The sequence below is a fragment of the Sylvia atricapilla genome, chromosome 26, assembly GCF_009819655.1.
Source record: "Sylvia atricapilla isolate bSylAtr1 chromosome 26, bSylAtr1.pri, whole genome shotgun sequence".
Classification (NCBI taxonomy): Eukaryota; Metazoa; Chordata; class Aves; order Passeriformes; family Sylviidae; genus Sylvia; species Sylvia atricapilla.
Window position 1 is genome coordinate 2952204 of NC_089165.1, and position 26571 is coordinate 2978774.

The following is a 26571-nucleotide window of genomic DNA, read 5'->3' on the forward strand; positions in this document are numbered from 1 at the left end:
GCAGCCCCCGGCACTGCCCTCGCCCACATCAGGGACATTTTCTGCTCTCTCCACCTCTGCGTTCCCGGGAAGCGATGCAGAAGCCCAGGGCTGGCGGGGGAGGGCTTGGCCAGGCTTCGATGCACAAGCAAGCTGCCCTATTTCTGTGCCTCCCAGCCCACTGGTCTCTTTTGCTCTGATTTCATCTGCCTCCAAAGCCAGATCTGACTCCTGCTTTGTTTATATCTGTGTGGAGGGCTCAGGCAGTAAAAAAAAAGCACAAACATTTTCTTGTTTTTCTGCTTGTAACTGCAGCAACCAGGGGGAGGAAATCCCACAAAACCCTTAAACGGACTTTCTGACCTCAATCGAGCAATTCGCCCTTGCTCCTGCCCCGGGGCTGTGGCGTTTTTCGAGCGGTTCAGAGGACTCCTGGCTGTGTGAGCCCAGAAGGGCGAGGAAACCCGGAGCAGACCCACAGCAGCTGTGCTATACTGGAGCCCCGGGGACCTTCACCTTTCCCCAGCCCTGCATCCCCTCCTTTGCCAAAGTGGCCTTTAATGTTTGACCTCCATCCTCGCAGCATCACAAGCTCCTTCTAGCGCTTGTTTTCAGCTTCCCGAGGAGCTTCCTTGGGTCGATCTTCTGTCCAACACCCCCCTGCCCTCGCGGCAACCGGCACAAACAAAACCGGAGCCTCCCCGGGGGCCGCCCGGCCCTGGACGATGCGGCCGCCTTTGTCTTTGCTCCTCACTGTCTCCTGCTCCCTGGCAGGTGACGGGGTGAGAGCCAGTAATTGCTCTAAGTGCGATCAATAAATCAAGGTAATAGAATTACATCTGCTGTTGCCATGTTGGGAGCCGCTTCTTTGCTCTCTGATCTCTCTCCTTGGTTTTCTTTTTAAGCCGCTGCAAAGCACTGGAACAAATCAGGCTTCTCCATACTCTTATAAGCGGTTGCAGGAGGGTCCATGGGGAGCTCAGGTCCCTGCCCAGCCTGGGGGGCTGAGGGCGCACGTTCCCCGGTCTGGGGGTCAGCCGAGCGGAGGCACTGTGTCCCTGCGGAGGTTATGGGCGTTTTGCAACGTGCACAGCGCTCCGGGCACAGCGGAGACCACGGGGCTTGGGGACAGCACAGCCAGGCACGGTGCAGCAGCCCTGGGGAGATGGAGCTGCTCTCCACCCCCACGCACAAAATCCCGGGAAATCGGGGGATGACTTTCATCTTCCAGGTGAAAGTTACCTGAGGGGACTTTAACCATTACTTAAGGGCGCTCCGTGGGCGGGCAGGGGCTCTGGCAGCCTCTCGCTGCCCCATGGTGACATCCCTCCAGGCATCCCCAGGTCGCCTCCTGTGGGCATCCGCTGCCCGGGGCGGCCACCTCGAGCGGGCGGGGTGGAGCAGAGGAGCCCTTGCGAGGATAAAACTTGTCTAAACTGTGCCAAATTCATCTCCTCTGACCCTGTACCAAGGCAATCAGCACCACGCGCTCTCCAGCCCGTGCAGGATTAATTAGGACGCGCCCCAAGCTCTGGCGGTACCGGGGCAGGAGGTGCTCCTCACCCGCAGCCCCTCCCCACTACCCGCGGCACCGGGCTCGGGGGAAGGGGACGGGATCATCCCGGGGAGGCGCTTGGCTGTCAGCAGCCCGGTATGCGGGGTGCTGAGGACGGAGCCACCAGATCGGCACTGAGAGAACAGCGACGGGGCAGACACGGCCCTTCCCGAGCCGCCGCTGCCGCCAGCCCCGGGGCGGCCGCATGTCCTTGTTCAACCCGCCTGCCCCAGCCGGGAGCGGTGCCCGTGCCGGGGCAGCAGCCGGTCCCAAAGGCGCCCCGGAGCCCTGGGTCGCTGCCGGTGCCACCGCCCGTTCCCGGTGCCACCGCCGGTGCGTGACGTCACGGCCCCGCCCCAGCCAGCGTGAAGTGCCCGCCCCCTGCCCCGCGCAGCCAATCACAGGCTAGAGAGGCCGATGAGGAAGAGGCGGAGCAGCCAATGAGGTGCGCCGGAAGTGCCCGTTCCCGGTCCGGGGGCGGGGCCAGCGGGCGGGGTCGCCCCCTCCGCTCCCCACCCCCGCCCTCAGCCCCGGGCCCGGCGCTCCCCGCCCGGTGCCGGTCCGGGTCCGGTGCCGGGTCCGGGCCCGGGCTCGGGCTCGGTCTCGGAGCAGCGCGGCCCGGTCCGGTTCGGCCCGGCCCGCCACAGGGAGGATGGGGCAGCCGCGGCGGCCGGCGATCGGCAGCGGCCCGGCGGCGCCATGACCGGCGAGAAGAAGAAGAAGAAGCGGCTCAACCGCAGCGTCCTGCTGGCCAAGAAGATCGTGATCCGGGACGGGGCCGGCGTGAGCGCGGGGCTCGGGGCTGTCGGGGGGACGCTGAGGGCCGGGGCTGACGGGAGCGCGGGGCCCGGGCGGTGTCGGTGTCCGGTGCGAGGTGAGGGCTCTCCCCGGTGGGCCGCGCTCCTCAGACCGCCGCTGTCGGCGCCGCTGCTGCACCCGCCGCCCCGGGGCGAGGGCGCGATGGAGCCGGCGGATGCTGCGGCCTCAAGGATCCCATGGATGAGCGCTGCACCTGCCGCTTTGTGCCGCTTTCCCGGTGCGCTCTCGTTCCTGGGCGGCAAAACCGCCGCGGGCCGGACAGGGAATCCCGCACCGCCCTGCTGGGGCTGGATTGAAGCATCCTCGGCTGTCTGTGGACAGAAAGAATGTTTCGGAACAGCATCTCTCGCTGCCTTCATTCGTGTTTCAGATCCCGCTCAGCTGTGTGAGCTGTCTGAAATGCAGGACGAGGCTGCTGAAAGGTTTTTGACTTTGCTCTGTTTTGCAGCGACAGGGGATCGGGGAGCCCAGCGTGTACCACGCCGTGGTGGTGATTTTCCTGGAGTTCTTTGCCTGGGGGCTGCTGACCACGCCGATGCTGACGGTGAGTGTCTCCATGGGAGCTCTCCTGGGGCTCCTGAGAATGAAGGTCTTAGCACAAGCTTTCCTTGGGGAACTGTGGAAAAGGGAGTCTTTGGTTATGCAAAATCATTTAGACATATTAGCCTGGTAATATAAAATGCAAATCAAACATACATACGGCACAAAGGGCCCTGCAGAGAAGTGACGTGGTGGCATAAAATAAAACTAGATGGGGTTCAGGTGATGGAGAAAAGCATATTTGAGGCTCTCTGATCCTCACCCAAGCATACTGGAACAATTTATAGACCTGGAAAATGTTAGGAACAGCAGTTTCTCATACTGGAAAAGGCAGGCAGAGCTCCTCGCATAGAGGGATTGTTGGCAGGATATTTCCCCTTTTCCCTGGATTGTGCCCTTCCAGGCTTCTGGCTGCCAGATGCTTACGGAAATTTTGCAAAAGTTGCTAGCTCTGACTTTTTCATTTGGTTTTGGTTTGTCTTCCCTCCAGGTCTTACACCAGACTTTTCCTCAGCACACGTTCCTGATGAATGGCCTGATTCATGGAGTCAAAGTAAGGAATATTCCTTCCAGGATTTCCTTTAAATCTGCCATCAGTGCAAGAAGGACAAGGCATTATTATCTATATAATTTGCTGATGTCAGCTGATATGTGGCCAGTTTGAAGGGGCTCTGGCAAACCTGGTGCAAAAGGAAGGACACAGACATGGGGCAGCTTGTGCAGCTGATTTTACTGAGCAGGAGTGACAACGTGCTCCATGTCAGCATGGGGCTGGAGTTACAACAGCTGTGTGTTTCTGCTGGAAATACTCTCATTAGCATGAGATCAGCCCAGTGCCCGTCCTTTGGAGCAGAACAGAATGAAAAATCTGTGATATGTGAACTTATTAGTGATAGAAGCTGAAACAAGTGGCCTCAGTGACCTCCAGGCAGGAGATGGGAATGTGCTGTGGCTCAGGGAGTGGGACTGGGGAGCTTCTTGCACTAGACCAGCATTCCCAGAGCAGAACTGCAGGGAACAGTTGTGAACAGGCAATAGTCCTGTGTTCTGACTGGAGAATCAGGCAACACAGACAGTTCTTGGCTGTCTCTGGCGAGAGGATCTTGTAAAACAGCCCCAGATGGGTTTGCTGAGCACTCCTGTCAGCACTGAAAGGCTCTGCCCTGCTTGCCTCAGGCTTGGGAGATGTAGAAAGGCCTTGAATAATTTTATTTGTGCTTAATGACCCTGGCTGCTCATTATGTCTGTCCTGTCTCCACCTACAAGGGAAAGCTTTCCCCAGAACTGCAAGCAGCTGTTGCCATGGTGGAGCTGTGCCAGCAGCTTTCTAGGTCCTGGCAGGGCTGCCTGGATGCCCACAGCAGGGGCAGAGCTCTGCAGGGAGCAGGAGTGCTCAATGGGGCCTTGCTGGTCGAGGATTTGTTTTTCCCTTCCTAAAAGGATGTGGGGAGTTTAATAAACTGCTCTGTTGTAACAGTGTTGCTGCTTCAGGAATGTTGCAGCAGGCAGGAATGAGTTGTCTCCTCCTGATGTGGAAAGCTCCTACTGAAGTGTTTCTCTGTCCTCTGGTCTTGTCTGTCCATCCCAGGGTCTGCTCTCTTTCCTAAGTGCCCCACTGATTGGTGCTCTCTCTGATGTCTGGGGCAGGAAATCTTTCCTCCTTCTCACCGTCTTCTTCACGTGTGCACCAATTCCCCTGATGAAGATCAGCCCATGGTGAGTTCACCCTCAGTGCAGCCCCGGGGTTCTGAGGAGGGGAAGGAGCAGGAGGCTGAAGGAGGAGGGTTTCTGGGTGCTCGTGTCAGGATGAGATGGAAGTGTCTCATCCATCTCAAGAATGAAGGAGGATGCTCAGCCTAGAGAGTGACTTGTGTGATTCTGCTGGAGGGTTTAGTTAGGAATAAAGGGTTGGTCTGTCCTCTGTGCTTGTTCCCCTACTCAGTGCATTATTTCTGTTACGGAAAATAAGTGGTAAAACTTCAGGGGCCACCAGACTGAGGCGCCAAGCCTCTTGTGTTCCCAAACCTCTTGTGGTGCACTGGAGGGACTGAGGGGAAAACAAGGCAGAAGCTCTGCTTCAGCAGCTGTGGACCGTGGTGTGGTTGCTCTCTAACTCTGCCTTGGGCTCTTGCAGGTGGTACTTTGCTGTCATTTCCATGTCTGGAGTGTTTGCTGTCACCTTTTCCGTGATTTTTGCCTACGTTGCTGATATCACACAGGAGCATGAGCGTAGCACGGCGTACGGCCTGGTAAGGAGCTGAGTCACTGTCCTGGCTCTTGAAAGAAATATCTGGGGCTTTGAAAGTAGGAGAGGTATAAAATTAGGGTGGGAGATTTAGTGATATTTAATCATACAATCTCCCTCGACTTCTGTTTGGGATTTAGCTCTGAGGGGGAGGCTGACCTCTGTCCATTTTGGGTGCTAGCTGTGCTGTATAAACCAGCCTAGCCCTTGAGCTTTTCCACACCAGGGAAGGGGAGCCTGTGATGCTTGGTGTGATCCTGCCCTTCCTGTAGCTTTACCAACCATATGGGAATTGCTAGGACAGCTTTGATCTTCCTTTGCTAGAACTTAGCCCGGGTGCACCAAGAGAATCTGTCATCTATCTCTGCACAGGAATCCCTGTGAATTCTTGTTTACCTCTCCATCAAAGATGCCAGAAGTAGTTCCCCTGGGGAGGAGGAAACTGTTGTTGTAGGACACAAAAGAAAGATGAGAGACTTCAAATATTTCAGAAGGGAAAGAGCATCGAAAAAAGGCTTTTTTGTCTAATTCTTACTACCTTTTATAAAGTGTTCCAATACAGACTTAACATGATTAGTGAATAAGAATGACACCTCTCTCATCCCATTAGTTCAACTAAAGAAACAGCAAAACACCAGCTGGAGAAAGATTGTTTTGAAACAAGATAGTTGTTTGCTAAGATTATTTTGAGATGAAGCTTTCTTGAGAAATTTTTCCGTAGGAAAAGTTAGCAGCTGCTAGCAGGCTAAAATCTCTCAGACCCAGAAATATCAGGGCCACAGGCTGGAGGGATGTTTTTTGCTTCTAGGTGTCAGCCACATTTGCTGCCAGTCTGGTCACCAGCCCAGCCATCGGCGCGTACCTTTCCCAAGCCTACGGTGATACCTTGGTGGTTGTGCTGGCTTCAGGGGTTGCTTTGCTGGATATTGGCTTCATCCTGCTGGCTGTGCCCGAGTCACTGCCTGAAGAGATGCGCCCAGTCTCCTGGGGAGCCCCAATCTCCTGGGAACAAGCTGACCCGTTCGCTGTGAGTGACCCTGCTGCTGTGCTCCTGCAGGCTGCTAACGCTTAATGTTTGCTTTAGTCCTGCTGATTTTGAAGGTGTTAAGCCCTTGGTTTGGCTGTCTTTGTAGCTGGAGGTTTTTCAGTGCTGTTAAGAAATATATAAAAATGTTCTTTCTCTTTCCACACCCCTTTCCCTGCAGTCCTTGAGAAAGGTGGGTCAGGACTCCACAGTGCTGCTCATCTGCATCACCGTGTTTCTCTCCTACCTTCCCGAGGCCGGCCAGTACTCCAGCTTCTTCCTGTACCTGCGACAGGTCAGTCTCTGCCAAAGCTCTGGCTGCAAGAAATCCTGGCCTAGAAATACAATCAGAGTTGTGTCACTTGTCCCAAGGTGGCTTTTCTTGACTGATAACTCAGTAAAGCTGATGTTGTAAGAAACAGGGATTTATTCCAGCTGTCCTGGAAATGTGTGAGCCTACTGACTGCTCTGTAGGCATTGCCAGGGGCAAGGCCTGGCTTGGCTCCTTGCTGGTGTGTGCCTGGTCATCCTGGCTGTGCCACCTTCAGGCACTGGAAGGGGAGCTCAGTGATTTAAAACCATTTGTTCAGCCAGAGGAAAATCTTGTGTTTGATTCCTGTGGCAGCCCAGAGGCAGTAGATGTTAATGTGCAGGTCCCTGAGAAGCAAATTCAGTAAACATGAGTGACATTGATGGAGGGGCTCTTGCCACCTGGTATAAACCTGCCTGAAAAGTCCCTCTTTGATGTTTTCACAGGTCATTGGTTTTTCCTCAGAGACTGTAGCAGCCTTTATTGGTGTAGTTGGAATTCTCTCTATACTGGCTCAGGTGAGAAACAATTTCTTTGTAGGCTTGAGCACTCTGCTGTAAGAATGTCCAAAATTTCTGATTTTGGGGCTGCTGAGTTGTCAGAACTCCTGTGGCCACACAGACTTTTGAAACAGAGAAGATCTTAAATTGGGACAAACCCATAAGGATCATCAAGGTCCCTCGGGTTTCTTTCCTCTGGTCTCCTGGTGTTGCCCTCATTCTTTACCCCTGCCTTGAAAACCCCTGTTTTTCTTTCCAGACAGTCGTGTTGGGAATTCTCATGCGTTCGATAGGAAATAAAAACACCATCCTCCTGGGACTAGGCTTCCAGATCCTGCAGCTTGCCTGGTACGGCTTTGGATCACAGCCTTGGTGAGGGTTTGCCCACATTTCTCTCCCTCTGTGGCCTCTCCCACCCTGCAGCACAGGGTGAGGCTGTGGCTGTTCCTCACAGCTGTCTCCTTCCTCCCCAGGATGATGTGGGCGGCAGGAGCTGTGGCTGCCATGTCCAGCATCACCTTCCCAGCCATCAGTGCCATGGTGTCGAGGAACACAGACCCTGACCAGCAGGGTGAGTGCTTGTGGACCCATCTGATGGTGGGGGGTTCATCCCAGCAGGTGCTGAGGTGGCACAAGGGCAGGTTCCTGGCCATGGTGGTGGAGGGGTGGGCAGGAACATCTGTGCCAGCTGTGGAGTGTCACTGTACTCACAGCAGTATTGACACTCTTATCTTTGACCATGGCTGGTGCTTTACTAGGAAACTTGCAAGTCATTCAAATGGGTATTTGGTGTTGTCCCTCTTGAGGCAGAGGAGGCTGCTGCCTTTTGCCCACCTCACAGTACATCTCTGAGTCCTCAATTAAACTCCAGTTCATAGGAAATTGTTGCTTAAAGTGCCCATGCTTATTTCAGTCTGCAAAGCAGCAAGCCCAGCTTTGTAGAACTGGTTTTTGTAGAACCTGGCACTGAGTGAAGCTGCTCATCTGCAAACCCCTCCCCGTGCACATCAGCCCAGATCCAAGAGCTTGATCCTCTCTCTAAGTATCTCTAAATATGTATCCTCGAATAAAACAAGTTTCTTTGGTAAGCTGTTGGCATTTCCCCCCTTCCTCACTGTGTCCCCAGGTGTGGTGCAGGGGATGATCACTGGAATTCGGGGTCTCTGTAATGGCCTGGGGCCAGCCCTCTATGGTTTTGTCTTCTATCTCTTCCACGTGGAGTTGAACGAAATGGCCGAGGTGGAAACTTTGGGCAAGGCCTCCAAACCCAACATGGCCAACCCTACGGATGAGGTACCTGTTCAGCTTCTCACTCTGCTCACTGGGCTGTGTTTGCCCTCATACCTGCATCATTCTTGTCTCTCTTTCTCTACAGAGCAGCATCATCCCTGGGCCACCCTTCCTGTTCGGGGCGTGCTCTGTGCTGCTGTCGCTGCTGGTGGCCCTGTTCATTCCAGAACACAACCTGGCACTGAGGTCAGGCAGCCACAAGAAGCACAGTACGGGGGCCCAGGCCCATCCCCACAGCCCACCAGCCGGGGGGTCTGATGGCAAGGAGCCTCTGCTCGAGGACAGCAGCGTGTGAGGTGGGACAGGGACCTGCCTCGTGGCTCGACTCCACATCAAGGACGGACTCAGCAGGAGTTCGGGGAGGGGGAGAGAGGGATCTGAGGTAACAGACTGTGCCACTAAACAGCTACTGAGGAGGGACGAGGTTTCCCTTCGAGCCAAATACACCCAGCTGGTGCAAAAATGGAATTGTATCACCTGGTGCTGATGGAAAGGGGAGAACTGCTCCACTGGAGGGATAGTTCTGGAAAGCAAAGCTGTCCTTGTGCCCCGTGTGCCCTGCCAAACCCTCTGCTCGCCGGTCACGAGAGATGGAGCCAGTGTGGGCTGTGTTTGCTGGGAGCTCACTGAGCTGCCCCTGGAGTAAAATAAGGCATTTGCTCCATGCCCCATCCCCTAAGTTGGTTCCTGCTGCTGGCCCCTGGCACTCTGTGTGCTGTGGTGACACGCTGAGGGGACAGGGTGTGGGTGTGAAGCACAGGGAGTGGAGCTCTGAGCTTCCTCTCTGCTGGAGGCCCTGAGGGATGTGCCCGTTCTGCCCCAAGTGAAACTTAGACCAAAAAATATAAATCTATTGACTTAAAGTTCTGATGAAGAGAATAAAAATGAAGAAGTTGCAGCTGACACAAGGGAGAATGGGCAGGTGAGAGAAGGGCAACTACATGAATTACAAATGCTTGGATGGCCACAATGGCTGCGGTTGTTTGGTTTTCTTTTTCTTGTCACTCTGAGGTGGCATTTGCCTGTTGCCTTCACAGGTGGTAGGTAGAAAGATTTTGTCAAAAATCTTTTTCTGGATCTGTGGGAGTTGTTTAGGAGATGCAGTTTTCTGGCAGGTTGGAGAAACAACTTGGCTGTGCTGAGCACTTTGAAGATGCGTGGTTTCCTGGGAGAAAGGTCAGACTGTTTACCTTGAGCACTTGTATAAAGCATGTTGGTTTGGTTTGCCACTGGGCTCCTGCATCTGATGCTAAACCCAAAGAGTGTCCAGAGCTGGTTTGTTCTCAACCCACTATATCCTGCTGGTGGAGGTTGTGTTCATTTGGGCTTAGGGGTTTGGATTCTGTGTGGCATTTCTGAGCCTGCTGTGGAGGCTTTTGTTGATGGAACAGTGGAACTGCAGCCTCTGCTGCAGGCTCAGCTGTGCTCAGAAAGAGCAGGAGGTGCTTGGAGCATTGTGAAAGGAGCTGAGGCAAACAGGGAATGTGTGGTTGTTTATAGAAATGTGGCAGAGGGCAGGAAACAATTGTTCTTGTTTGAGTAAATAAGAAGTGGTGGCATTGAGCAGTTCTGGGAAGTAAGGACCAAACCGAGGACACTTCAGGAATCCTTTGTGAAAGGAATTGAGGGTGCAGCAGCCAAACCAGTCTTGCCTTGGCTGTTCTCTGGCTGGGGTCCCCTCTCTGTGGGTTTGGGGAAGGCTACCCAGGAGAGAGCAGCCAAAAGGGAGGCAGTGTCGGCCCTTTACATTGTGGATCTTTGCAGACACACATCAGCAACTGCAAATGCCATTTGGTTATCAGAAGTGGGTATTTAAGAGATTTGACAGTTTGTTCTGCATTGATCTGGCCTAGTGGCAGCTCCTGTGCTCAGAACTAGGAGCAGCTGGGCCACAGAGGGATGCTGAGGTGGGTCTGGCTGCAGGTCTGGGGAGCAGAGCCAGCAAGAACTTCCTTGATCTGCCATGACTCCATTTTTCCCGAGCTCTTTTTGGTGACACTCCCAATTCCCAAACATGAATGGGATGGTCAGTACTGTGTGTGCATGGCAAGCTTTTATCCTGAAGGAAATCCTGTCACTTGCACTTCCAGGCAGCAGTTCCCCCACCTCTGTGTTCCTCACAAAAATGCCTTTTTTTAGACAGGACTTTCCCCGAGTCCCGGTGATCCGTTGATTTACAATGGATTTAAGTGAGTTGAAGTAGGTTTTTCCCTCACACACAGATGAGAAGTAAAACACAGAATGGTTACCTCGCTCACATGGAGGCACTCGGAGCTTCACGGGTACAATATAGCGACACGTTACAAAAAGACGAGCATAATTTATATGATATAAAGTATATAGAGATATATTTTTAAAAGCCCTCTCCCTTATTGCATAGTTTATTGAAACCAATGTGTTTCTGGTCCCGTTCCCTCTCACCACTGCTGCTGCCTGTGGCCTCTCAGCCTCTCCTTCCCCTCAGACCCCAGAACTGTTCAGCAATCTTCCCTCCCTGATGTGACCCCTGAGCTTCTGGTGATGCTGACTTGTGCATCGTGGGCCTGGCGTGTTTTGGTCCCTTTGTCAGCCCCCAAACTCGGGGCCAGGTGCTGACAGCAGGTGACTGCCAGGTCAGGGGCTGTGGGCTGGCTGGTGACTGGCTGTGCTGTCACCAGTGATGGCACTGGGCACCAGTGGGGTTACAGCACTGGGCAGCAGGTGGATGGAGGGGGGTACAGCACCAGGCAGCAGCAGGACCTCTACAGGTGCCATTACCAACAGAAAAGTGGCTTGTGCTGGTGGGCAGACCTGGGAGCAGGGGCTCTCTGAGGCACAAGGAGCAAGCAGGGATTCCTTCCCACCCCATCGGGGTTCCTCTCCCCTGGTTCGGTGGGGCCTTGGCCCGGTGCCTCCCCTTCCCTCGGGGCAGGGCTGTGGCCCCTGCACTGTTCTGCCTCCATGTGACAGAGCAGGAGCTGGGCCAGGCGGTGCTGGAGCTGAAGTGACCGGAGCCGAATGAAGAACGACTTGTTCTGAAGGGCCGGAGCTTCCGCAGCGTCCCACGGGGAGGCTGGAAAGGCAGCGTGGAGCGTTCAGCTAGTTTTGCCAATTCTTGTTACTTTGTATGAAAAATGCAACTTTTTAAAAAGGAGTCTTTTTTCTTAAAATCCGCTTGATCTGCTGTGCAGTGCCTGAGCCTGAGCTGTTTAACATCGGGATCCCCAGGGTTTGTCTGCAGGGACTTAAAATCTGGGATGGTAACAGCAATGCCCAAACACAAGGCAAAAATCATCTCAGTCGCCTGTCAGAAGTCCTGGCAGGTCAAGTGAGTTTCAACGATCTTATTGCATAAAAATCTGAGTTACACCATTGCTTTCTCTTCTGCCATTAATTTTGCAAAGTAGTAACTTTTTACTTCCCTGTTTTTATTCTTTTTCTGCACTCCAAAGGCTGTTGACAGCTGTGGTATCTTTAAAGCGTGGGCACTCGGCCCCACTTCTGCTCTCTCACAGTTCACCGTCACGTGTGTTTGTGTGTCTCTTTTTTAAGCTAACGATAAAATGTATTTATTTCGGTTCAGGTTGTGTTTGGAACTGGCTAATCTCTCCCTCTGATGGATTATTTATTAAACTGCTGCTTTCCTGTTGTGTCGAAGGTCTCTGTCCTTGTTTCTCTTCATCACCAGTGGTACCAGGCAGCTTCTGCCCAGAATTGAAATTCCCCTTGAGAATTATGTGAAGATGTGGGACAGGTTTGGGAGAACTGGGCTGGGGCTGCCAGTCCCTGCCGCAGCCCAGGATGAGAAGCAGGTCCCTGGCTCCTGCGTGTCCCACTGGAGCCTCCTCCTGGACTGGTTTTTAGTAGCCCTGACTCTATTGTCTTAAATTTTCAGCCAGGCCTAATTTAGATCTTATCTGACTCATTTAAACACTATTTGTGATGGCTGAGGATGGTCCTAAGTGACTAATATAATCCCCCAAAATATAAACACATCCAAGTCAGCTCTGGGATGGGAACTGGTGCTTGATGGATGGTATCCTGGAAACATGAGCCATTACACAGCTTCTTGCTTCTGCATGTATTTCCTCTGGACTGGAGCTAACTTTTGTTTCATTGTTTGCATCTTTAATTGAGAGAAACCCCACAACTTGTCTAACGTGGAAAGGGCAGGTGTTGCAGTGCAGGATGTTGTTGACCACCCCTCCCCTGGTGCGGTGGTTCCTGGGGCAGTGGCAAAGCCTTGTCCCTTCTGGTGTCAGTGGTGACAGCCTGGGGCTAGACCCCGACCTGAGGGGCTCTGGGGGTATCCTGTGCTGGAGCCAGCACTCGTCCCTTGGTGGTTTGTGTCTCCACATTGAACTGTTTTGTTTCCTGAGCAACATCTCTGGACAAAGTATTGCCCGGCACAAATCCCCGCGCCTGCCCTGTGGGAGGAAGCACAATGGGCTTCCAGGAAAGGTGTTCAGGCCCCTGAGTCTGGAAAACTATCATTCCCTTCGTTCCTTCAAAGGCTTCCTGTGGGCTGAAAAACACTCCTGGGGTGGAAACAGCTCCTGGTGTGTAATCTTGCTCCTTCCACCCTGTGCACGCAACCTGGTGACGTCCTTGTGCTGTGCCCAGGGCAGCAGGAGCTCCTGTGCTCCTCTGGGGTGGGGGGAAGGTCTGAATCCACAGAGGAGAGGTCCCAAGGTGGTGGAATAGGGGTTGAGGTGAGCCCACTACTCAGGGGCTCAGTGGGTGAGAGTTGCCCTGGGGGCTCTGTCACATCACTCTGAGCTGGGCCAAATCCCCTGACCTGCTCCTGGCTTGGTGGCTGAGCCACTGGAACTGGCCCTTGTGCAGCTGGAGGGTTGTCAGGTTTCCATGACTTCAGTTTCCTCTGTGTTGTCCCCTCTGCAGGTGGCTGGGGCAGCTCTGGGCACTTCCAAGCCCCTAAACAGAGGAAGTGCAGCACAAGGTGTGGGACCTTCTGGTAACTGCTAATTTCTTGAGGGCCAGGAAAGTCCAGGGAAGCGTTTTTTTTTTAAGGTAAGGTGGCTCCAGAAATGCTCAGCTCTCACTCAGACACTGATTCAGGGATTTTCTCATTGCATCGGTGCCACAATCAGGGTTGTGGGAGAGGGAAGTGAAACCCTGGCACCATGTATGTGTCCTCAAGGTTCCCAGATACATTTCTGAGAAGAGCCTGGCAGTGTGGGAACAGCCCTGGCCATAGCTTGTCACAGGGCTGGGCAGGGGAGCTCTGGTGGCTGCTGAAAAATCCGGGAAGTGGCTCTGTTAACACAGGATGGAAGGAACAAAAACCCCAGCACCATTAATCACCTGCTTCGGCTGAGTGTGCACATTTGGTGGGGAGTGTTTACAGAGCACTTCCCTTGCTCAGGGGCCTCCTGCACCCTCAGAGAATTAATGGCATGACCTCCTGAAAGGATGAATGGCACACCCAGTGCACAGAGTTGTCTTTCAGAACAATTCCCAGATGGGAAATGTCCAAGTCCTGGGTGCAGAGATGGGCACATCACTCACTCAGCCCTTTGGCACCTTCCCCAGCCTTTGCTGCAGCCTGGCAGGATGGGATGGGGCAGAACAGGACTCATCTTTCCACAGGGAGCTGGGGAGGAACAAGGGAGTAATGCCAGACCACGCGTGGACCAAGGACAGATGCTGAGGGCCTTCAGGTTGAATAGTGCAGGATGTCCAACACTTCTTCTGTACTAGCACTTTCTCCATCTGTACCACAAGAGCAACCCTCACAGGATCACCTGCTTCCATGCCTGAAAACACGCTGTTCAAGGAATAAATGCACCCCCCAAAAAAGGGCTGACCAGGGGTCCAGGCTCCACTTTTGGGGCAGGAGCTGACAGGGCCCTTTGCACAGCTATGTGTCCCCTTTTGGGCTCATGGAAAGGCTGGTTTGCCAGGGGCTCTGGGGGAGTGATGTAGCCTGCAAAAAACAGGGATAGAGCTGGATCTGAGCCACATCCTGGGGTGCAGGTGCCTGTGCAGGGCTCCCCAGTGAGGTGATGGGTGTCCCTGCAGCCACACAAGGACCCTTTGGGACAGAGGCTTTCCTGGGTTTGGGGGAGCTGTTACCTTAGCCAGCAGCTGGGTGCTGTGCAAGAGCCAAACTTGGAAGAAAATCAGAAACCTCCCTCTGGAAATACCCCTTGGGCTGGAAGTTGTGGAGGTCCCGGGGCCGATGCTCATGGGGGCGGTTCCTAAAGGGCTTAAGAAGGGCTGGGGTTGGAGCCAGCAGCCAGAAGGACACAGCCCCAGCCAGCGGCACCCGCTCCTTGGAAGGGGGGAAGGAAGGAAAGAAGAAGAAACCAGCCCTGCTGCTGCCCTGTGGATGATGGAGCCAGCTCCTCTCCTTCTCCTCCTCGGCTCGCTGTGGGGCTGCAGCGGTGAGTGCCACGGGGCCAAGAGCCATCCTATCCCCTGACCCACTGTGCTGCCCTGCCCTGCTGCTGCTCTCCTTGCTTTATCCTACGGCCCCAGGACCCCGTTGTCACTGTGCTGTGACAGCCACTCTGTCCCCACGTTGATGCTGTCACTCCCTGTCCCAGCACTCGGAGCTGCGGGGTGCTGGTGACTGTCCCCTCCCCTGACCCTGCACTTTCCTCCTGCCCAGGGCGCCCCTCTGACAGGCTGGTGGTGACACCGCGGGAGCCGGTGGTGTCCTTTGGGGGCTCGACAGAGCTGAACTGCTCCTTGGCCTGCCCAGGGGGCAAGGTGGAATGGAGGGGGCTGGACACCGCCCTGGGGACCATCTCCTCCTTCTCCACCCACAGCATCCTGCACATCAGACACGCCACCGTGGCCGCGGAGGGCACCAAGATCTGCCAGGGCAAGTGCCACGGGGAGGTGTACCAGAAAACTGCCACACTGAATGTCTATGGTAAGCACTCCTCAGCCCATCCCTCACTGCCTCCCAGCACAGCCCTGGATCCCCAAGGCAGCCCCTTTCCTCCTGAGCTATGCTGTGCTGCCAAAAATCACCCTTGACGCTGCCACACCTTTCCAGCCCTCCCAGACACACTGAGGCTGGAGGCAGCTCCCCACATCCTGCGCCCAGGACACCCTGCCAGCCTGAACTGCTCGGCCATGCACCTGTATCCTATCACTGGGATGGCCCTCACCTGGTACCGGGGGCACCAGCTGGTGGAGAACACAGACTATGATTTTGAGGAGACTGATGAGGAGCTATATAACATCGTTTCCATCCTGTCCGTGAAAGGGACAGAGGTGGCAGAAGGCATGGAGTTCAGGTGTGAGGTCACACTGAACGTCGGGCAGGAGACCTTCACCCGGGTGGCATCTCTGGTGGCAAGTGCCGAGGGTGAGTGCCAGGAGAGGCTGGGGCCCCCAGCCCACGTGTACCCTGCCCCTGGAGCCAGCTCCCACTGCCCTGTGCTCCTTGGAATAGCTCTGCCAAGGGAGTGGAGGAGGCTGGGGCTGCAGCGAGGTCACCTGTGACCAAGACCGCCGTGTGTTTGCAGCTGTGATGGAGCAGTCAACAGCCGTGGTCACCTCCACGGGGAGACCCAGCACAGCCAGGCCTGTGGCCACCACAGCACTTCCTCCAGGGCCGAGTGTCCCTACAGGTGACCCCACCACAGCACGGGAACCCAACACTGGGACCGCCCTGGATCTGGCTGCTGTCACCAACCCCCACTCCATGGAGCCCTCTGTGGCCCAGGACCTCATGGCAGACAGCCCCATGGCACATGTGGCCACCACCACCCTCCCTGGCTCCGGCACGGCGGGGACAGGGCCAGCGATGGGGACAATCCCTGCCTGCAGCCTGCAGATCTGGTCGTCGCCTCCCACCGGGATACGGGGCAGGGCCCTGCGCATCGAGTGCCACGCTCGGTGCACCGGGAACGCCACGGTGGGCTGGCTCCGGACCCCGGTATCCCTCTCGCAGTACCGGGAGGAGTCTGCGGGCAGCAGCTCCGCGCTGCAGCTGGACCGCGCCCAGTTCTGGCACCAGGGCCACTACCAGTGCGTCCTGCTCGGCCACCGCGCCCAGGAGGTCAGCCTGGAGGTGCTTGTCGTGGATGGTGAGTGGTGGTGGTCTGTGGACCCCTGCCCTGCTCTGCCCTCATCGCTTGGGTGGGGCTGCAGCCTCTCGTGCCCGTGCCGTGGTTGGTGCTGCGGGGGATTCGCTCACCCCTCCGCATCTGCCGCAATAACAGCTCCTTGTGTTTGCAGATTCCTTCAGCTCGAGCGCTACCATCGCTATGGGGACAGCGGGATCGCTCCTGGGGCTCATCGTGACCGGTGCCGTGTCTCGACGCCTTTGGAAACGATTCACATCTCGGTAGCAGCTGTCCTAGGAGTGGGAGCAGCCGGCTGATGGCCCCAGCCCCCCAGCCGTGTCCCTGCTGTCCCCCTGTCTGTCGCTGGCCTCTCCGGGCCCCTGGCCAGCAAGGAGTGGGAGCAGGACGGGGAGCAGCTGCCTGCAGCTGCCGAGGGAGGCAACGCCTTGGAAGGGCGATGAGCAGCGACGAGGCCAGGGACGCGTCCGGGGCTGGATCCCCGCGGGCTGGCACCGAACACCGGGCTGGGTCCGGCGCTTGGGGCTCGGCACCAGCGGACGGGCGGGAGCACGAGGGCCGCTTGTCTGTCATAATTGAAGGTCCGAGGCAGGCCCGGGGGGAGCGTGGGCTCGGCGGGCGGGCGGGACCGGTGCTCCAATAAAGAGCTGTTTCCGTTCGAGCCGTGAGCAAGTGTCCTTTGGGCCTGGGCGGCCCCGGTCCCGCGGCCCCTCACGGCCCCCGGGACACCGACGGCGTCTCCCTGGTTGCCAAGGGCGGGGCATCTGCCCGCAGTAAACATGGCGGCCGCGGCGCCCGCCGCGTTACCGTTGGTAACCAACCTCCTTTGCCCACACTCAAGATGGCGGCGGCGGCCTCGCCCAATGGCGGCATTCTCGCATTGCCTTCCTGCCTACCTATTGGCTGCCAGTGTGCAAAATGGCGGCACGGAAACTTCCGGCCCGGGCGGAAGTGCGTCCCAAGATGGCGGCGTACGAGAAGCGGCGAGCGGCCGCCGCCCCGGTGCCGACGGGGGGCAGCGGGCCGCCGGAGTCGGGGCGGGCGGCGCCGGGGGGCGGCGGCCTGGCAGAAGACAGCGCGGCGGAGTTTCTGCTGCGAGCCGGCGTCACGGCCATGGTGCGGGAGGCGCTGCTCAAGGTGCTGGAGGCGCGGCCCGCCGAGCCCGTGTCCTTCCTGGCCGAGTACTTCGAGCGGCTGGTGCTGGCGGAGGCGGCAGCGGAGCCCCCGGGGCCTCCGCAGCGCCTGGCGCGGGCGCTGTGGTACGTGTGCCTGGCTCATCACTCGCACAGGTGCGGCGAGCGGCGGCGGGGGGCGGCGGGGGCGGGGAGCGAGGCCGCCTCTCTGTGTCTGTGCCCTGTCGCGACAGGACGGCCTTCGACAGCAACGCCGGAGCGGCCTACGAGGTGCTGGGGTGCGGCGGGAGGCGGAGGGCGGCGGGCGTGGACGGACGGCTCTACAGCGAGCTGCTGCGGCGCATCTGCCAGCGCGGGGCGGCCCCGGCCGAGGCGGCGGCCGAGCTGCTGCGCCGCGTCCGCTGCCGCGACCACGAGGCCGTCCCGTTCGACGTGTTCCGCTACGGCGTTCTCACTTGCTGCGTGCTGCTGGAGTTCGCGGCCAAGGCCGACGCGCTGTTCGCCGTGCTGGGCGCTGGGGACTCGGCGGACACCCGGCTGTGCCAGGCTGTGCTGCGGGCGCTGGAGGACGCGCTGGGCACCGGGCACGGCTCACGGCCCGGCCGCTACCTGGAGGCGGGCTCCAGGCTGGGCCCCGACAGGCTGGCGCTGGCCATGGACCAGGCGCTGCAGGAGAGGAAGCTCGGCTCCTCCATGAGCAGGGAAGAATTCCTGAGGAAAGCCACCGCCCTGTTCATCGCGAAGGTGAAGCCCGTGGAGTGATGCCGGGTGGGAGCAGCGCTGGCTGTGGCCACTGCCGGCCCTGCGGGGCCCCCTTCCAAGCTGGACGGTGAGCACGGGGCATTGGCTGGGCGCTGGCTGAAGAGCCCTGGTCTGCCCAACAAGAGATTCCCAGTTTCCACGCTCCCTGCCCTGTTCTGATGGTGCCCAGCAGCTCCGTGTCCCTGCGTGCAGCCTTTCCCAGGCGTGGCTCCTCTGGCCCAGCTGCGTTGGGTGATCCTTTTTAGGTGTTATCCAGGACTGATGTGGGGGCTGTGACCTGCGGAGCTGCTTTGGGCAGCTTTGAAATGACCCAGAAGGAACAAAGTGTGGGGCTGGGCTGTGGCTGCACAGGGGCAGCTGGGGAGGGCTAAGGTGGTTTGGGATGTGGAATGCAAGCTCTGGATGAGACACATCCCCTTCTCCCAGGACCAGCTGCGTGTCGGGCCGGGGGTTATTTATTTAAACTTGTCTGATCATTATTTATACTGTTGAATTCTTGGTTTGCTGTAAGACAATAAAGCTTTTTTATTATTTTTAGTGGTCGGTTTCTTTTCTCCTGGCAGCACGAAGTGCCAGAATAAGCTGCAGCAGTGCCCAGATCCCTGAGGCAAGCTCCGTGCTCAGGGGTTAGTGTTGGCAGCAGGTGCAGGACTGTGGAGCACCTGAGTGGAAGAGCCGGTGGGAGGATCCCCCCGGGCTTGGGATGTTGTGTTGGGCGGATGTCCTGCTCCCTGCAGGCAGGACGTGGTGCTGGTGTGGGTGAGGCTGCGGGTGGCGGCTCCTGACGCAGGCACAGCTGACGGGATGTGACACAAAGGGAGGTGCGAGCCGGGGATGCCGGAGGCATCGTTCCGCAGCTGCTCCAGATGCTGCCCTGACAGCGCTGTGAATTGTCACACAGGTGTGGCACCCGCAGGCTGGCCTGGGGCTGCGCTCCGGGCCGGGATTCCGTGTGCCGGAGACTCCCGGGGCGGCTGCCGACCGCTGGATTCCCTCGGTGCGACCGGGAGCGCCGGGGGCACCGGCAGGGCCGCCCCGCCCACAGCGTGCCCCGCCCCGCGCTCTGATTGGTCAGCGGCGCCCGTGGGGGCGGTGCCCGCTGTGGCCACGCCCCTCACGGGACTACAGCCCCCGCCGTGCCCCGCGCGGCCCCGGTCCCGCCGCCCCCCCGCGCCCCGGAGCGGCCGCTGCGCCCCCCGAGAGCCCCGGTAGCCCGGCATGGCGCGGCCCGCCGTGCCCAGCTCGCAGAAGGCGCTGCTGCTGGAGCTGAAGGGGCTGCAGGAGGAGCCCGTGGAAGGGTTCCGCGTCGGGCTGGTGGACGAAGGGGACCTGTACACCTGGGACGTGGCCATCTTCGGCCCCCCGGACACTCACTACGAGGGCGGGTACTTCAAGGTGAGCGGCGGGGGCAGCGGGGAAGGTTCGGGCTGTGGGGGGAGATGGGGCTGGGGCGGGGGCGAAGGCACAGCAGGCCGCGTCGGGGGATGTGCTGGGTGTTTTGGGAAGGAGTTTTGGAAGGGGTGAGACCCTGTGAGGGGGCTGTGGGTGAGGGAGAGTGTCCCGGGTGGGTGTGGGGGTCGTGACAGAGCTGCTCCCGGCTTGTGGGTGTGTTGAGCGCCAGGGAGAGCTGGATCTTTCCCTGGACACCTGGAGGTCCCTGCGGCTTTGTAGTGGTCCTGGCAGGGGACTGGTGCGCAGGTGGCTGCTGCCAAACTACCGAGGGCCACCTCGTTGTGAGGAGCATTCGGTTCCCTTGGGGGCTCTGCCTCAATGACCCCCCTGCCCGCCCCAGTCTGAGGGTGCAGGACAGCGGGCTCCAGGTCACTGATGTTCCCTCTCCTGGAGGGGATCCGAGACATCCCCACCAGACCGGAGGGAAGAGACTAAGGTCCGTCGAGTACAGACAGAGACAGCCCAGGGCGGGAGCAGGGAGCTGGGTTGGGGAGTGAGTGTCATGGCTTGGTTTGGGGTTTGAGGTGGAATAAGGTGTTTGGTGGCCTGACTGCACAGGCCCCTCTCGACAGGATGTGTGTGTGCTCTTCTCAGGTATTGTGCAACGTGGGGTAGCTGTTTTCTTCCTCTTTCTCATCCTCCCTCCTCCACTGAGCTCTTGTGTTTTCGTCCTGTTGCTGTCAGGGTGGGGATGCACAGGGTGAGTCACCCAGAGTTAGCTGTGTTTGTTTTCCTGGGCTGGCAAAGCCGAGCCAGGTTTCATCTCTTCATTAAAGTGGAGGGGTTTTTTTTCCACCATAGCATCTTGGCATGAGACCCTCTGAACTCTCACTTTTTCAGGCACTCATGCTCCTGTTGTGTGCTCAAGAGCTTCCAAACCCAGCAGTGAGGGTGCTGGTGAGACTTTGCATAAGAGGAGAGCGGAGGGACAGAGTCTTCTCCAGCCTGTGGGGGCACCAACCTGTTTGTACACGGCAGGGTGGGGTTGTTGCTGTCCAAGCCCCCTTTGGCATCGCTTTGCCTCAGCCGGTTTTGTTCTGATCCCCTCTGACACAACAAAGGGGATTATTCTGCGATGTTCAGCTGTTTGGCCAGAGCCCAGCATGGGGCTGAGTGTCACTGCCCTGCACTCCACACACACAACATTGCCCCCACTGCACTTTTCTCTCTTCCCATCCCCTCTCCCGTGCCACAGACCCAGTGTCTGGATTCTCTTGTGCATGAAATGAGGAAGCAAGAAGGTTTGAGGAGTTGTCATGTTGAGTCTTGATCTGGAAGTTTGCTCCCAGGGCCTGGAAACAGCTGAAAGCTGAATCAGTCACTGGGAAGTTGTGCAGTCACCCAGGGAGAAGCTGCCCCCGTCCTCTTGGATTCTTGGTGCTGGTGGGTTGGGGCAGCAGCTCTGAGGACTGTGGGATGTTGCTGCAGGTCCCTGTGCCCCCTCAGGCTTCACTCAGAGATGGAGATTGAGCCCCTCTTTGCCCAATCTCAGCCCTGTGGGTTTGGCGGCTGTGGGAGGAGCTGGTGGTGGCTGATTGTCCCTGCTGGAGCCCTGGGCTGCAGCCTGAGCTTCATGTGATTTTATTTTTAGCCCCCAAGCTGCGCGCTGCGGCCAGTTTGGACTGGGTCTCTTCTCAGCAGTGACAGGCTATTTTTAGATTCAGTGTGTTCATCGGAGCACCAAACACCTGATGCTTCCTTCCCGTGAGCCCTGAAGGGTAAACAGCCTTTCCTCCAGCGGCACAGCCACGGTCTGTCCCTGACAGCAGCTCTAGGGGGTGACCCAGGCTCTCTGCCTGGCTCCATGTGCTGCTGTGGGGTTGGTTCTGGGTGCCAACACCACGAGCTCCTGCTGGAGAGCACTGGGTTAGCACCAGTGGGCCCTGCTGGACAGGAGGGGATGGGCAGCATGGGGGGCAAGGAGCTGCTGCTGGATGTCGCTGTTGACCTCATTTCAGAGGGATGAGACACACTATTTCAAGGAGCAAAAAAAGCTGAACTTTATTTTTTATGTCTCTTACACAGTTTTTTAAACCTTCCTGTGTGTGTCTCTTAATGGTCAGTAAAAGTACTACTCCATAGTAACTGGGCAGTCTTGGACAAGGTGTCTACGTGCAAGAAAGGGTTGTTTGTGAGATATTGTTTTTGTTCTTTTGCTGAGACGGTTGGGATTGTTGAAACAGGTGCAAAGAAAACAGTTCTAATCTGCACAATTCTTTTTGCAGGGAAACAAGCTGTTTTTTGCCATTGCAGGCTTCTGTTTTCCTAAAAAGCTGTTACCTTTCTCACAGCTATGTTGGACCAAGTCAGGATTCAGTCTGTGAGGGCCATACAGGCCTGCTGTTAGCCACCACAGCTGGTCACAGCCCCTTTGCTCACCCCTCTCTGTGTGGTGAGAGGGTGCCCCTGGGGCCGGTGTCCGTCCTGCCCCTGGGGCCGGTGTCCGTCCTGCCCCTGGGGCCGGTGTCCGTCCTGCCCCTGGGGCCGGTGTCCTGCCCACAGAGCTGGCTGGTGCAGAGGCTCTGTCCCAGCAAGCACCCAGCTGGGCTTGGCAGAGGTTCCTTTTTCTCTGAGCCGTCAGAAGCTCTGTGGTTTCCGTCCCTTCCTTCTCACAGGCTGGTGCTCACGTCTCCTTATCGTTCCCTTGCAGGCTCGTCTCCGGTTTCCCATCGACTACCCCTACTCTCCTCCTGCCTTCAGGTTCCTAACCAAAATGTGGCACCCCAATATCTATGAGGTAGGTCGCCTGGGGCAGCGAGGAGGCTCTTGGACAGTCAGTGGACACGTGTGCCTCTATTGTGATGTCACTGGATGCAAATGCCAGCCTTTGGCACTGGACACTCAGTGCCTTTGGTGATGAGTGCCTGGCACAGGGAACGCCGCTAACGAGCTCACAACAGCCCTTTGCTGTCCCAGTGCAGGTTCCAGGTCAGCCAGGCTTTGCAGACCTGATGGTCCCCGTGCCTGGGGACATTGTGCCCGTGCCAAGAGTGGCTGCAGAGCGAGCGACGTGCCTGGCCCTGGGGCCCACAGCAGGGGCACAGCGTGTTGGGCATTGGGCAGCCTGACCTGTACGGTGCTGGCAATCATGGGGGTGCTTGTCCACTTTTGTGTCCCTGCTGTGGGACTGACGAGACAGCTTGGGTCACGTCACCTGGCTTCAGTCAAAGGGAAGAGCAAGCGAGCAGATGCTGGGGCAGCAGCTCCTGAGGATCCTGTTTCTCTTGTGCTTTCAGACAGGTGATGTCTGCATCTCCATCCTCCACCCGCCCGTGGATGACCCGCAGAGCGGGGAGCTGCCCTCGGAGCGCTGGAATCCCACCCAGAACGTGCGGTGAGGGCTGGGGGGAGCTGCGGGCAGGGGTGGAATGGTGGGAGGATGGGGACAGCCTCCTGCTCCCGAAGCCTGCAGGAGGTACCAGCGGGCTGGTGAAGGCTCTCAGGCTGTTGCATTTGCTGAGAACAGCCAGAGCTTGTGTGTGGATGAGTGTAAGCCAAACAGCCCACACATTGCCTGCTCCCCTTTGCTGGGACCTCTCTTGCTGTGGGCAGCACAAGGCTTTCCCACAGACAGACTGGGGCTGCTGGCACTGCTGGGGTGCTGCTGACCTGCCTCAGCTCTGACCTGCTCGTGTCTATCAATGCCAGGACCATTCTGCTGAGCGTGATCTCACTGCTGAATGAGCCCAACACGTTTTCCCCAGCCAACGTGGACGCCTCTGTGATGTACCGCAAATGGAAGGAGAGCAAAGGGAAGGACCGGGAGTACACGGACATCATCAGGTGTGTGCTGAGCCTGGGCCTGGCAGCACTGGCTGTGCTGGGATCCTGTGGGACACAGGCTCTGGAGGGCTGTGGTGCAGAGCTCTCTTCTCACCCCACATTTCTCACCTTCCAGGAAGCAGGTGCTGGGCACCAAGGTGGACGCTGAGCGGGATGGAGTGAAGGTCCCCACCACACTGGCTGAGTACTGTGTGAAGACCAAGACTCCAGCCCCGGATGAGGGCTCAGACCTCTTTTATGATGACTATTATGAGGATGATGAAATGGAGGAGGAAGCAGAGAGCTGTTACGGTGATGAGGATGACTCCGGCAATGAGGAATCTTGATGGACCTCTGGCTTTGCAAACTTGCTATAAACTACTGAGTTTTACCTCAACTAGAACAAACTGGTTTGAATTTAGGATCTGTCAGCCCTGAAATTAACTCTCTACCTCGCAGGGAGACTGTTCTGCTGTTGCAAAGGAAATCCCATCGCTTGTCTTTGTAGGAAAAGATAAACCCCCTGTTTTATAAACTTCCTGGGGGGGCAGGTGGAGGGGGGAAGCTGTGTTGGGGTGTTCACAAAGACACAGAAACTGAGGTGCTGGTGGCTTTGCCTAGCTGAGGAGTGACAACCAGGCCTGGTGTTGGCTGCCCCTCATTTGGGGATGTTCAGCTTCTCTTCAGCCCCATGGGGTAGGAGCATTTGGGGGGCTTGTGGGGGTGGTGAGTGGTTGCTTTGGTGGGGCTGCAGCATGTGAGTGCTGTCTTGGCTTTCAATACCTTTTGGGGTTCACCCTGCAGCTGTCTGGGTTGTCCTCACAGGATCCTTTTGCCTTCTGTGCCCGTGATGCTGGAGCTTGTCTGGCAGCCACCAGCACTGAGCTTGTGGGGATAGTCTGTTTGTGGTTTTTAACTAGCTGGGAGGGATGGGGTCATGCTGAGTATTTCTGCTTCTGTTATTTTTTGGACACTATTTAATAAAGTTCTTCCAGGGAAGGGTTGTGCTGCATGGGTGAGGTTCTGCCTGGTCTGTGCCCAGGCTACAAGGGGTTTGTGTCAGACATGGACTGGCATGGAGCAGTGGGTGGATGGGCTGGCTGCTCTCCTGGGGCTGCAAGGCAGCTGTGGGTCTCATAGTAACCCTCTTTCCACTTTGCAGAGTGGGCAGGAGGGTCTGAGCAGGGTAGTCTCTGGTCTGGAAAGCATCTCTGCCCTTCCCGGGCAAAATTCAGTGCCTCTTGCCCTGGAGCTGTGGCCAACACTCAGTCTCTGTCTGGGCCAAACCCTCCAGTGCTGCAAAGGGAAGGTGTTTGCCTTCTCCCTCTGCAGGCAGCAGACCTGCCTGGGCAGTGCCTGGCTGTGCTCAGTGGTAGCTGATGGGCGCCTCATGGATGCCCAGGGCCCTTGCAGCTGCTCTGACCACAGTTGGGTGTGCCCTGAGCCCGCAGCCCGGGACCGGCTGGGGCATGTGAGCTCCGGAGGCTGCGGGGAGTGAGGAGCTCCCAGCCCGGTTGGGATGCGGTGAGCAGCCTCGGAGCCAGGGCAAGGACGAGGCCCTGGCAAAGCGCCTGCCTGGGGCTGCTGCCCCTGCTGCACAAAGCTTGTCAGAGGGGTAATGAGCAAAACTTCCCTCGGCTGGAGTCGTGCAAATGGGATCAGGGCTTGAGTGACACCTGCGACTGCACGCGGCGAGGGCATGTGCTTTATTGCCTTAGGAAATGAGGCTAAAAGGTGAATAGGATTATTGTCGCTTTATTCAGGCCTGGCAAACGGCTTCCAAGGTCACCCGGGTGGCATGGAGCAGGAGCCCCGGCTGCTTGTTCACAGTCAGCCCCTCCATCCTTTCCTGGGGGGCAGCTCTGTGCACCCCCATCAACATCACCATGCCCATGTGCCCTCAGCCTTTGCTGGCTCTTTGTGGCCAGTTCCCTCCCCAGTGCTGGATGCTGGAGGCCACCCAGACCAGGACCAGTTCCTCAGCCTGCGGGTTCTATGGGCACCATACTCCACCGAATTTCTGCACTACAAGAGCCACATTTGCAAATTCCCCCAGTGCTGGGGGAGCCGGGGCGGTGGATGAGGGTGGGCGGGACATGGGGAAGAAACGCTCTGGGATGAGTTGGCAGATCCCCGTGGAGAGCGTGGTGGGGATTGGCGCCTATGGCCCCATTGTTTTAGCTTTTCCTGCCCCCCTGACCTGTACCCCCGGCTGTGAGCGCTCCAGTGTGTTCCACGGCCGACTCAGTCAAGAGTTCACTGAGAGATGGAGGAGAGATGGAGAAAAAGCTGCTGTCCTGCAAAGGCCTCTTTGCCCCAGCTGCCTTGTTGGCTATTGCCTGCCCAGCTCCTTGGGGTTATCAGGCGGTTCCAGCTGGGCTGGAGCCGGGACTAGAAGCCCAGCACCCCTTGTCCCGACGGACTGCGCTGTCCGGCTGAGAGCCCGGGGCCAAGTCCGCTCCCTGCACCTCGGGGCAGCCCTGAGCGCGGGCTGTGGGCGCTGTGCCGAGGGCCGGAGGGACTGTGGGACAAGGGCCCCGTGCAGCCGGCCGGGTCCGGGTGCGTGGGTCGGCTGGTTTGTCCTGGCAGCGGCCCCGCCGTGTCCGCAGGAGCCATTGTCTGTGCCGGGCTCCCTGCGCTGAGGAAGCGCTGCCCGGTTTCCTTCCCACACATCCCGCTGTGCGCGGGACCCGCAGGCGGCCCTGGCTCACCCCGTGGGGCCCCGGGAACCTCCGGGAACCTCCGCGTGGCTCCGGCACAGCCGTGCCGGCTGCCGGCCCTGCCCGGGGACCCACCTGCACCGAGCACCCGCTGGCTCCCCCGGGACTCTGCCCACGCTGCGCCCCGAGGAGCCACACGGCTCGGGGGGCGTGTGGGTCCCGGTGCTCCCCCCGGTGCGTGCGTGCCCCGGCTCGGCAGGACGGACACGTGCAAACCTGTTCGCCCCCCCACGTCCCTCCGCGGCCTCGGACCCGCCGGGGGCAGCGGCGGCACCGGGGCCTGCCCCGGGACCCTCAGCCCCGCCCCCATCGCGCGTCCCCATTGGCTGTCTCTGCCGGTGGGCGTGGCCTCGGTGCGACCGGCCCGAACTGGCTCTGCCCGCGGGGACAAGAGAGACGAGAAAGCTCTCGGCGTGATCTTCTTCTCTGATTGGCCGT

General features: G+C 57.9%; 4 protein-coding genes and 1 long non-coding RNA gene across 7 annotated transcripts; 4 read left to right on the forward strand and 1 right to left on the reverse strand.

Annotated features, from left to right (window-relative positions):
- Window positions 1-1998: 1998 nt before the first annotated feature.
- On the forward strand, window positions 1999-11898 carry LOC136371865 (hippocampus abundant transcript 1 protein-like). Of its 2 annotated transcripts, none has more exons than XM_066336186.1 (12): window positions 1999-2317; window positions 2802-2897; window positions 3384-3446; window positions 4482-4609; window positions 5028-5142; window positions 5947-6165; window positions 6344-6457; window positions 6919-6990; window positions 7232-7344; window positions 7446-7543; window positions 8099-8265; window positions 8348-11898. In XM_066336186.1, exons 1-12 carry the CDS (start codon window positions 2234-2236, stop codon window positions 8555-8557), a joined length of 1479 nt encoding a protein of 492 aa, XP_066192283.1. In that variant the 5' UTR covers window positions 1999-2233; the 3' UTR covers window positions 8558-11898. The 2 variants fall into 2 exon arrangements, with proteins under 2 accessions (XP_066192283.1, XP_066192284.1); XM_066336187.1 differs by lacking the exon at window positions 1999-2317 and adding an exon at window positions 2415-2570.
- Window positions 11899-11998: 100 nt separating this feature from the next.
- On the forward strand, window positions 11999-16965 carry MADCAM1 (mucosal vascular addressin cell adhesion molecule 1). The gene is made up of 5 exons (XM_066336188.1): window positions 11999-14648; window positions 14876-15142; window positions 15269-15583; window positions 15744-16307; window positions 16459-16965. The coding sequence occupies exons 1-5, from the start codon at window positions 14444-14446 to the stop codon at window positions 16569-16571; spliced, it is 1464 nt and encodes a 487-aa protein (XP_066192285.1). The 5' UTR covers window positions 11999-14443; the 3' UTR covers window positions 16572-16965.
- Window positions 16966-17043: 78 nt separating this feature from the next.
- TPGS1 (tubulin polyglutamylase complex subunit 1) lies at window positions 17044-18733 on the forward strand. Of its 2 annotated transcripts, none has more exons than XM_066336214.1 (2): window positions 17044-17593; window positions 17671-18733. In XM_066336214.1, the coding sequence occupies exons 1-2, from the start codon at window positions 17223-17225 to the stop codon at window positions 18197-18199; spliced, it is 900 nt and encodes a 299-aa protein (XP_066192311.1). In that variant the 5' UTR covers window positions 17044-17222; the 3' UTR covers window positions 18200-18733. The 2 variants fall into 2 exon arrangements, with proteins under 2 accessions (XP_066192311.1, XP_066192312.1); XM_066336215.1 differs by having other exon boundaries at window positions 17044-17563.
- A 570-nt stretch (window positions 18734-19303) lies between these two features.
- CDC34 (cell division cycle 34, ubiqiutin conjugating enzyme) lies at window positions 19304-24412 on the forward strand. The gene is made up of 5 exons (XM_066336234.1): window positions 19304-19594; window positions 22302-22388; window positions 22888-22985; window positions 23300-23434; window positions 23550-24412. Exons 1-5 carry the CDS (start codon window positions 19418-19420, stop codon window positions 23758-23760), a joined length of 708 nt encoding a protein of 235 aa, XP_066192331.1. The 5' UTR covers window positions 19304-19417; the 3' UTR covers window positions 23761-24412.
- Window positions 24413-25104: 692 nt separating this feature from the next.
- LOC136371910 (uncharacterized) lies at window positions 25105-26549 on the reverse strand. The gene is made up of 2 exons (XR_010745422.1): window positions 26209-26549; window positions 25105-25433 (listed from the first exon to the last, which is right to left on the reverse strand). It is a non-coding gene; the product is annotated as an uncharacterized lncRNA (long non-coding RNA).
- Window positions 26550-26571: the final 22 nt, after the last annotated feature.